The sequence below is a fragment of the Mizuhopecten yessoensis genome, unplaced genomic scaffold (assembly GCF_002113885.1).
Source record: "Mizuhopecten yessoensis strain PY_sf001 unplaced genomic scaffold, ASM211388v2 scaffold715983, whole genome shotgun sequence".
NCBI classification, from domain to species: Eukaryota; Metazoa; Mollusca; class Bivalvia; order Pectinida; family Pectinidae; genus Mizuhopecten; species Mizuhopecten yessoensis.
Window position 1 is genome coordinate 70,735 of NW_018479889.1, and position 12,037 is coordinate 82,771.

Consider the following 12,037-nt stretch of genomic DNA (forward strand, 5'->3'; position numbering starts at 1 on the left):
GTTTATTCTTGCATTCTTAAGCGTTCAAAATATATGTCTTCATAAACATGACAGGTATGGCACGGAATTCAGTTATTGATATATTCATATACATACAGAAAAATAGACCCATAGAAAAGTACATACTTATTCAAAGGAAGACACGTGCACGCTAACAGCAGGAAGACAAATAGGCATTGTCATGTTGGATGTTGTGATCAATCATTTATATCGGGAAATGGTATTTGTACATTTGATAAAGTGTGGCTTGGTTCGTATTCGACCTGTATCGTATTGTGTTGCTGGTGTATTGATGGAGTTGAGATGTTTTGTTACTACTCTTCAATTTTTTAAATCTTCAAATAATATTGAAATCGATTTCCATCGTTCTGATATAATAGTTACATTGTTTTCATTTCTGTAAAAAAACGTTTTACTACCACAACAAAATAAAGCATTTTCTGACATACTTGGAGGCCTAGAAAATGGCATATAGAATACGTTGTAACTCATCTGGATTCAATATGAATGTTGAATAACTATTACATATATATATATACGATATGTACAGTCGTTATGTTTGCATCAATATTGTTCTATTTTTAATTCAAAATATCTGTTCGACTAACGTACTGCTTCTCGAACATTTTATCAATATATTTGTATATGTATGTATGTTGAAAACGTTATGTTCTTATAATTATAATGAATATATGAAAAAATAATGCATCTCAGGAATCGCTAGTACCTTGAGCATACCTTCCATATGAACACAAAATCATTTTTGATGATTTTGTGTTATTGATACAACGTATAAAAAAACATATATAGAGGACGTCATAATAGACCAGAAAACATACTATACAAATATTTAATGGGGCTATTGAAAGGTAACTAAATTTGAACTTTCCCAAAAGCTAAACACTAAAACGTTATTAAATTGGACGTCATGATGTCAACTTAATGACGTCATAGTCTGTTATGACGTCAAAAATATGTATTGTTTAGATGAACCTAGAGCTCACAATTATAACGTCACAAAGAAAGTCTTCCTATCACATGGAGTTATGGTTGAGGTAGGCTGAAAGTGCTAGTTATTCCTTCCTTGTGCTTGTTTTTTTATATTTAAGTCCATTACAAGGGCATCGCTTCCTCAACATTTAGATTAAGTTATTTCAATATAGATAATAAAGTATAAAATATATATTGACAGTTTTTATCCATCTAAAGAGTGAAAATATTATATGAGAAGTTTCCTAAATTTAACTTTGTTTTTCAAAATCATACAATATAAACACAATCCAAACAAACATAGCTGTGAAATTTGATAGCATGCTGAATCGAACGCACAAGCTGTGTATCGTGTTTTACGAGTTGAAATACTGCAAGCACAATCACAAATACCTCATGCAAATCTAATTATCTGTATGCATGTTCAAGATGTTATGTCACTTAGGTAGACACACAGTTGTAATGTAACAGTAGACATAAATACCTGTGTTTAGATACTCACACCTTTATGAAATATACTTGGCTATCCACCTGTTTATTATTATCAGGTCTCTATTGTATGTCTTTATTCAATATAAGAATGACCAAGGTTCCATTTTAAAAAGCATTTATCTTCTAAATAGAAGTATACTGGGAACATAGTTTACTTCTCAAGTCAATGTATAATAACATGCAATTATTGCTAACGCAAATAAGAAAAATTACTCGAATGAATGATCGATATTTAAAAGTATTAAACCACGCATACTAAATGATTTGAAAATCGTCATCAGTATTGAAAAGAAACACGAAAGAATTCTTAAACCCGACAAGGTGAAATGTAAACAGAGAATGTATATATAAACGGGCGAGTTGACAGCCGTATAACGGTCCCCGTATTGACGTTACCAAGTAATCCCAAATATCAATACAACCTCTGTTCGACTCACACACATTAATCTCAGGCTAGCATACGGGGGGCTCGATAGCAGTGATATATGGAGCAGTGAATTTGGCGACAATTTATTGCAGTTTAGTAAGTAAGTATATTGCCAACAGGCTGCCTCTCGCCTTACCAGGGAAACTAATAGCTAGGTTTGGACATTAATACTTGAACATTTGGACTATGTTACTGATTTGAACAGGAGAACGGTGTATAAATTTATTAGCGGATTATGATTCCGGTAATGCATATATAATGTGTTTTATCAATGTTGTGACTTCGATTCTTAATAACAGGTGACAATACTAAGGAATTGATAGAGGAGGCGAAAAGAGTGCAGAGAGAACGTCGAGAGAAGAGGAAAGCGAAACAACAGGAGGTAGCCAAACCACCTCAGTCTCGAGGTCCCCCATCACGAACAGCGTCTGCCGCCAGCTTCCCGCCTCCACCACCATCAGCCCCAGCGTCCATCATGTCCACGAAAAGTGTCCGCACTAAGGAGCTTCTGGTAAAGGTCAAAGAAAACGTAAGTTTATCAGTTAATATTTTATTGTTTATGCTTCAACATATTTTTATATAGTATCTGGGATGTAGTTTAAGTACTTCTTATAATTAAATTTTACATCAGATCAGAAAGGAAGTGTTATAACATGCATGTGTCCAGGTCAATCCATACGCTCGATTCGACTAGTGTTATTGCTGGGCAACTATGGTGTGCTGGAATTCTCCTCATTATCATTTCAATAGCCAGCTTAATGTATGCTGGCGTTTTGAATCGATGTGGCTGGCTGTGGTGTGTACATATAAAAATGGTCTGAAACCGATATTGTTTATTTATATATATATAAACTTATTATTAAGTATGGCTTAACATATGTGAGTTTGGGGTTATTGAAATCTGACGTACGATTGTAAACTTTTGGTCAGAAAACAGACTTGCCATATCTCCCATATTTAACCCAGAATATCGGGTTTGGTAAAATTCTATTGCAAACTTTGGTACGTACTAATTTATTGAAAACACCAGAGTGGGGAAAAGTGTGATAATCAAAATTGATATGTCATTGGTAAACGTAAGAAAGACCATTTTAAACACAATGGATATGGTTATGCACTTCTTAGTTATGATTGATAAAACTATGTTCCGAAATGCAAGTCACCGGGTGCGTCTCTGTGGGAGAGATTACAAGTGTTTCAAACAGGTCACCATGGTCTTGCATGGAACTTAGAGGTGGAAGAATAATCTGCCATCACATCGATGAGTCAAGGTTTATTAAGCGCCGCTTTAGAGAGAAGAAAAAAAATGACATTAAAGCTGTATGTTAACATAAAATTTAGATCGCATTATGTAAAAGGTGCATTCGATATGAAAATTAAAGGTCACCTATTCAAATTGGAAAGTGTGAATACAGTTTGGATTACCATGAACAACATCGATTATGCCCGTTTATCTATTGTTAAGACTGAGCTTTTTGTATTACAGGTTATCAACAACTGGGAAGGGCTCAAATCTGTTTTTAAATTCATCGATCGCAATGGATTCGCTAACATCACCATGAAGGAAATGCTGGTAAGAGAACGACCCTGTAATCTTTACCTGACAAAACCCGACTGATGTTTAAGTAGAGGCATTAGGTTTCTCTTGTACACTGAAAACATAATCCTCGGTACGCCTTGCATGTTTAGACACAAATGACATAACAATGAACTCATTTTCCAACAATATTAGCTTTATTGATTTAATGCACTATCCTGTTTAAATGTACCTGCTGTGCTTTGCTTATATAGAAACTAAGAAAATACACAGAAATTTTAAACTATGTGTATCGAACAAAAACCGTATTATTGTCTGCTGTTTATTAACAGCTGAATGGCTTCGTAAAATGCTGAATAACGCCGCACAAGTAACGTTATATATGTACATGTGCTCTGCATTGCCACTGTATCAAAATCTTCCCAAGTGTGATGTGAGTTATGAGACTAGAACTATGTAGTGATGACAATGACGTCATTATTTTGTGACGTCATAATCATAATGTTAGATATAGAAGACCGATTCTGGCTGCTGGCTGTTAATTGTATTGAAAATTTATCTCGAATTCATAGATTGAATGGAAAATTTAAATATCAATTATTTTTATTAAATCAATAAATACAACCAATATAAGTATTAAACTTCAGTCTGTTCAGAGTAAGTTCTATAGATGTAGTCCTGTTCAAAATTATCGGACTATCTCTTTGAACTGAACGTCATTTGAAGCTGAAATATAAAGACTGAATTGTCTCCAGTTTGTTTTAAATATGTGTTCAGTTAAATTTTGCTAATAGGACTTCCATATTATGTTAACGTATGTAAACGGAACCATCTGAAACCAAAGCGTATTGCTGGAACAAGTTTTCCTGTCTGTATTCATGATTTGCTATGTTAATAGATCACCTTACAAAAGTATGTTGAATAAATGTATTTATTTTCTAGGACATCATGGATAGTATGAACTTCTGTTTGACGTCGGATGAAAAGAAAGAACTGTGCCAACGCTTTGACCTTCAAAGAAACGGAAGGTCAGTAAAAAGGTTTTCCTCAAAACAACTCCACGATGAATGATATAACCTCACACTCGTATATGGTTACATTGTAAAGCTGTAAGATTTTCATTGTTTACTGTAAATAAATTACATTACTCTACAACAAAATGTGATTGGTAAACTGATGTCGTGTGACACTTCAGCCTTATATAAAATTTAGTGGGTAAGTGTTTGTGCTATTTATGGTTTATCTCCTTCACGTTCTGTTTACTGAAATTTCTCAGTTCGTTTTGAAATATAAGAGGAAAACCCACGACTGTAGTGTTGTCGTATTCTTCAATGCTGGGGTTTTATTTTAACACATGTGAAGGGTAAGAGTAAACTTATGTTAAGTGTTTACCTACCTCTTCACTTTAAAGGGTTCTCGTTTACCAACTTTATTAGAAACAGCTTGCAACAGGTCAAGTGCCGGTGCGGTTCTTTACTTGCGTTTCCCAGATATGAAATAGATGTCTTGTTCTGATGGAGTACAGCAATAATAAACTACTGATAACCCTGGCAATTCTTCAAATCACCGACAACTGATAGTGTGTTACGTCATTGTCTAGGTCCCCTGACGATTCGGAGATCGAAACTAAAGCTTAAACTCTTCCATTTGTATAAAAATAGAAAAAGATATACACTAGCACAGTTGCTTCTGTTTTGATAACCAATATAATCCAAATGGTTGTCCTTGAAGCCAATGGAGAACCAGGGGTTTCCTTATTTCGTGGTTTGTTCCTACAAGTGTACCAGGTAGCAATTAATTAATTCAAGGGAGGTATAGCTAGTCCATACGCGTCTATGTGTAGTTCATAAACGTATATTACAAAACATATCCGGGTCTTCACAAAACTGTGACTTATTTGTTCTGTATGTATTGTCAAAACCTGTAACCAGGAATTGGAAAGTATTTTAACTGTAAGTGAAAGCTATGATAAATCACTTCTGAAAAGAAGCCCATACCTTCAGGAAAAAAACCCGAAATTAAATAAAAATGATAAAACGAAAAACAACGCAAAACAAAACAAACGCTTAATAAGAGTGGTCTTGGTATTAATGCAACGGAACAATAGGTGATTCGAACCCTCAACCTCTGGTCAAAACAAGGTTGCTCTAACCAACAGAGCTACGTTATCAGTAGTAGATTCCTGGCCAAGTTCCGTCACGGTTATATCATAAACATAATTAAAGATATATAATTGGAAGTATGAATAATTGCAATGAAATTCTCTGGCGTTTTGTCTGCTGTGGAACAGGGATCCTCAATATCGTGAACCGACACCTCTATACTTATTAGGAAGGACAGTTGTTCACAAGAATGTGTATATCTTACATTATATATGAATTATGTATCAGGCAATATTTTATTTCACGATTGATACTTAGCAAAAAGTAACGAGAAAGCTGATATTAAACGAGAAAGTTATTATAAGAATCCCGTAGACGTATGTGTTTATTCGAAAGGATATATTGCTTGTCCGATCACATAAAACACAAATAATGACGTTGGGTAATCACGTCGAATGTTGTTATTTCACACAGTGATATTTTCAGAAAAAAAATCTCTTGCTGGAAATGATGGAATCCATAACAGACATTTGAGAACACGATGTACTCAACAACTTAACAATAACCAGTATTAACCCTAATTGAACGTATTGAAAGTATTTATCATTGTTTTAACACGGTATGTTCCTGAGTACTTACTTTTAATTATAATAGATGATGTCATAGTAGGGTAAGATATTGTTTGATAAGCTACATGTTAAGGGGGAAATGACACTGAAAATAAAACACAAAGTGTATAAAACGTCACTTGATAGTTACTTCAAATATAACTGTGGTTCATATGACTGTTTGAATGGCTTGCTTTGATTTGTGTCGACTTACACCTTCTAATCACCACTATATACAACGACGTAATGTTCACTGTTAATACTCATTGACATTTCTATTCTGATATACTTTAGTGCATTGTCTGATATGTTAATTATAAATATGTGTCTCTATTTCAGGTTCCACTATCTAGAGTTTATGAAATGCTATTCACAGAGACCAGAAAATTCCGAAAGAGCAAAATCTTTTGTTTACAGTAAACATACTCACACACTCACAAAGAAGGTACGTACCTTAGCTTGGAAGTCAGAAGTTAAATTATAATAAAACATAAGTTATCTTATTTTAACATGCTGAAAAGTCACTCTTAAAATATGAATTTTCTGACAATAAGATAATGTAGAAAAAAAAGCATAATAGTTAGACCCAACTCGTTAGTTGTTTCGTTCCATTTTTAATGTTACTTAGTAAACAACTTTCGTGTAATGTTAACTAAGGTTGATAAACGTAAATATGTATATAATTATTAAATTAATTATTCATCACGAGGGGATTGCATGCATATTAATAGCGCATGGATTCTAAAATGCATGTTATATTATAATATCTATGTGTGTGCCATGTTTGATTGAATTTAGTATAACAGAGACAAGATTAGGAAGTGACTTTTTGTGACTAGTGTCATTTGTATGACTATCGGTAGTGCATGATATAACGAAAACAAAATATGAAACTAATTTTGATTTATTTAATATTATTATTTAAATATTACAAACAATAACAAAATGCATTTAATATTTGTTCTTAATAAGACTCCGTCTATAATACCGGAGCAGTAGTTAGCGTAGATGTAAGTACTCAAATTTGTGTGTTCTCGCAAAAAAATATGTTTGCTCTAATAGATTAATTTGTGTTATTTGATGTGGCGTGATTTGCTAAACATTACGATAATCTGTAGTAATATTATAATTTAATATTATATGCTTAAACAGTAATTTTTATTTGACAGAAATCCGATTCTTTCCTCCTGTAAATCATAGTTGAGAGAACAATGTGTTCCCAATACCAGATCGCTTCCCATTTCACCGGTTAAGCAAAGTCAAGCATTAATAAATATTCTAGAATAAGCATAATCTCTTCTAATTTAATATAAGTTTGTGTTTATAAAGTTACAAGCATATATCAAATTTATTACATTATATCAACATTGGGACATTGCTGAAACCTAATATTCCATGAGAGCGTGTGCTGCACGTTTTCAGCTATGATTATTATAAAAACTAAGAGTTAACGGCTATTTGGTTATGTCTATGTGTCCAAGCTATAGCTAAAGTCATGTATGGACGTTCCATAGCATAAAGGACCTCGCAACGGTCACATAAAGGTACCATTATGACACTCCACCGGGTCATGTAAGTCGGGAGACATAGCCAAAGAGAGAGCGAGAAAAAGGAGAAAACAAAAAAGAGGCCTAATTTTGGTTATAAATAGACAAAAAATAATGTTATCTACGTGGCTGCAAGGAATGCCATATTCATCTTTTCTTATGATTAATTAACGGAATAAAGTTGTCAATGGCTTTATGAAAAACCTGAAGTGACAGTGTTAAGCGTCCTCCCGTCCTTGATGTTAACCACACGCGTTAGAATCTGAATCCCTGTATTATATAAAATCGAATATATTACGCATTAACTACAGGACACTGACCATTAAAACAGTATTTCTATAAATCTTCTGTCTATTTTTTTAACACTGCTACATCATAAAAATTTTTTTAATTTCGGCGCAAAAAAAATATTATTTAATATTACATGACGAATAAGCACCGATAATTACTTAATCAACAAGGTTTAACACCAAATGTCATATTGCTGATGTCTTGATAGCAATACACATGTTTTCTTCACAACATATTTGATGTGCGTGTGAACCTAAATTAATAACTTCCCTCCTTGCATAAAATGTTTTACATATTTAATATAAGATATTGTTGTTTGAGTGTAACTAACCGCTGTGATGTTTCTTTTTTTCCTCAAACAGCAAAGAAATGGATCGACCATTACTGTGGCTAGAGTCCTCAGTGAAATGAGAGATAAGGTGACACAACACTGTCTAGATATATATATACTTCTGTTTCCTCTAGATAGTACTTCACTCGTACTTACTAGCTAGATTTTTCTCTTAAACAAAATTTCTTAATTCACCTTATATTACAGTCTACCTTACCGTTTTGTTTTTCGAGTTCTTTGTAGTGCGGATGAACTAGTTGGTTCCACCATTCTTACCCCATTATAATGTCTTAATCGTTTTAGAAACACGTAAGCAAGTACAATGCAGGTCATATATGAAAAGGGAACACTATTTCGTTTTCAATATCCTAACTCTATTTCTAAACTCATTTTTGTTTACTTGTCTAGCAGTCATTATACCTTTTTCTTATTACAATTTTACTGTGTTAAAATGTACGACGTAAATTAATAAACGGGTCATGAAGGGATGTGAATACAAATCATCTATATCATGTATTCAATCATATATTCAAACTAAAATAGCAAAATTGGCGAGAGTCATTTGCTATTAATTAAACGGGAAAAGTTCATCGGATCCTTCGTTATTCAGACAAATAGATCCAAAATCGGTATGAGATAAAACTTATCTTGATATGTGACGATTCTGCAAGTAGAGTAGTTAAGGTAAGAAATGTATTGATAAAACAGATATTTCATGCGCATTATCAAAAATTGGAAAACAAAATGAAGCAGGATAAACTGTAGTTATATTAGTATCGTATATAGAAAAAAGTTAAATGTCTACATGGAAAGGAAATGTTCACAAGTAATACTTTTACAACAACAAATGACAGTAAACTTTATAAAATTATTATTTAAAATGTTTGGAAAGCTTGAGACAAATAAAGTATTTGAATGTTTTTATGTACATGCATGTGATGTCTAACTTTTATTACGTCTTTGACAAATGTGCTTTTTTATCGTTTCCGAACGGGTTCCATATAAGGGCAATAAGATTAAAAAAAATGAGGACATCCGCATGTTGTTTTCAGTTTGACTTTCTTAGTTTATATAACACCATATAATTACAAATAATGAAACATTATATTCTTTATTTTTCGTGTTTTGATTGACTTAACACTGACTATCCTCTTTTAATAACCTGACATCCGGACTTTGGATCCTACTCTTGTGGGATGTTTAAGCTTGGTGATTTATTTACCTCCTAAATCTAAATATGAATTCTTTGACTTCGTTGGTAATGGCATTGTCTTCGTAAACTGCATGACTTTCTTTTTCAGTGTTTCTAGCCTTCATCTCTGCTTTATTGTAATTGACTATATCGATTACAAGTCAAATTTATTTCATTAAAAATACTTCATGCTATCCATATGTTCTCATGAAAATGCATGTTGCGTGAAAGATAACCATCACGGTTTAACATTTCTTTTATTTCAATGTTTGAAGTATGAAAATTGAGATAACTCCTGTCAGACTCAAACACTGCCTATTAATCCGTTGTGTTGGAGTTGTCTTTCCTGCTATACTTCCGTTAAGAGAATTCAACACAGCGGCTTCATAATTTTAAAATATAAATGAGTGTAGTGTTTTAAATATATATTATTTCTGGGTTTTTTGTTGTTGTTTTTTTTTTCATGAATATGTCTTTAAATATTTTCCTTAAAAGTGGGTTTTATATATTTATTCTGATGTCGAAAATATGAATGCAGATGTTGAATGGTCTTTTTATTCATCCTTATTAGCTGATGGCAGAAAACAGCAATCTACGACGCGCATTTAAGAAACTAGACATCAGCAGGAACGGGTACCTTTCAGTCGGAGACTTCCGGCGAGCGCTCAAATCGTGTAACGTGGAGGTTTCCAACGAAGATTTCTATCATTTGATGTCGGAATTCGACTGCAACTTGACAGGTCGAATATCATACGACAATTTTCTCGGGACCTTCATCGATGTATAGGATTTACATAGACAATCGATATTATATGTAATTTGTTTATATTTATCAACAGAAATCCGTCCAAACCATTATAGAGATATACAAAACTGCGAAAGTGAATCTAACATTATGTTACATAATTACGGGGTAAACTTAAAGGAAAACGCATGTATTTATACATAGATTTTTTTCGTTATTGTATGCATTAATACAGTATTTATAAAAAAAAAATATAAAACTAATCACAGATTATTTGCGTTAAATAACGGGTTTGGTATACAATGTATATTTTATCCGTTAAATATATAAGTTATATTTGTTTGCCTGAGAAGAAAACTCCTCCTTACATTTTAGGTCACTAACTTATACCATATAGTGCTTTATTAACACACACAGTGTGGCTTATTTAGCTCTAGGGTATGCATATTTTATGATTAAATACATGTTTACAAATTCTGTTCAACCTTAGTGCGGTTAGGATGGGCAGATATCTAGGCATGTTGACCTTATTATTATTATTATTATTATACAAATGGTAAGCACCATGTACCGTGTTAACGAATAAATCAGCTCTTCATTGTCATTCCTAATATGCATTGTATACAAATAGTTAACCTTTTAAAGCAGGGGAGGCAATTATACCTGATTATTTATTTAGTGGAGTTTGATTACTGCTTAAGATTCGTTCTGAAAGGTCATAGTAAATAGTATGGGTTTTTAAAATATATCTGCACTTTCGAGCATACTTTTTTTTTTTTCTCCATAGGGCATAACCATAAGTCGACTCTTCACACAATGCGCCTTTATCCTGGGATACTGTCATTTACCAGTACCTTTATATTACTTTTATTAGAATGCATATTACCGTGTTATCGTTTACAATAATCTTAATTGTTGATTAGTCTGTGAAATGTTCAAGCTTAACCATGATGCAGGTTCCCATCAATAACATAAAGTGTGATTGGAAGTAATATAACGATACCCAGCATGCTTGTATGCATATTTTTATTCCCTCACAATTTCAGACAAATGAATATGTCATATAACATAATATATGGTTTTCTAACTTATTCTTATAGAGCTTATCTGTGATACATTTAGCCGTTGCCTTTGTTAGAAGTTATGTTTCATGTTGAGAAATGTGTAACACTGCACGTTATGTATATACTTAATACTTGATAGTGACATTGTTACTGTGCTTGGGAACACAGCACATATACTCGTTGTAATATATCAGTATTCTAAGGTTTCATATTAAACAGCAAAGAAAAAAAGGAGACTCGTACATCCCTCAATAATTCAACAGAAATATCAATAGTTAGAGTTAAAACGCATTATGGTAAGGAAAAGGTACAATATCTGACATTAACATAAATGTGTATCTATTATAATCCTCTTTAGACTTCCTAAATAGCAATATCATTTTATCTTTTATTTCTAATCGTGATGAATGTTCTATCAAAGCAACCATGTAAATGATTTTATTTCCAAATAAAGTATGTAATAACTTTAAAATACTGATTCATTTTTATAATAAACTACATTGAAAAACGATTTGTTTTTTTGTTGTTTTTGTTATTAATAAATGTTCAATTGACCTGTAGATGGATGAGATTATTTTGTATCTACAAAGCAATCTACATTATTCACTGGACCTTATATTATTTTATATTATTATAAATTTGTTTAGGTATTGCTCTAGCTTTACTTTACTGGTTCTGTTATTCCTACATCTGGAGAACCGCCATACTAAG

The 12,037-nt window shown here is 32.6% G+C and overlaps 1 protein-coding gene across 6 annotated transcripts in view; it reads left to right on the top strand.

The window, feature by feature from the left end:
• LOC110441472 (EF-hand calcium-binding domain-containing protein 6-like) overlaps positions 1-11,830 on the top strand; it is a 41,327-nt gene extending 29,497 nt beyond the window's left edge. For 5 of the 6 annotated variants that reach the window (XM_021484624.1, XM_021484627.1, XM_021484625.1 and 2 more), the window contains 6 exons: positions 2,209-2,438; positions 3,396-3,482; positions 4,389-4,474; positions 6,496-6,601; positions 8,357-8,413; positions 10,089-11,830. In XM_021484624.1, coding sequence (XP_021340299.1) covers positions 2,209-2,438; positions 3,396-3,482; positions 4,389-4,474; positions 6,496-6,601; positions 8,357-8,413; positions 10,089-10,304 — 782 coding nt within the window. In that variant the 3' untranslated portion in view covers positions 10,305-11,830. Of the gene's footprint in view, positions 1-2,208; positions 2,439-3,395; positions 3,483-4,388; positions 4,475-6,495; positions 6,602-7,128; positions 7,167-8,356; positions 8,414-10,088 lie in introns of all 6 variants that reach the window. The other variant, XM_021484629.1, reaches the window with a different exon arrangement.
• Positions 11,831-12,037: the final 207 nt, after the last annotated feature.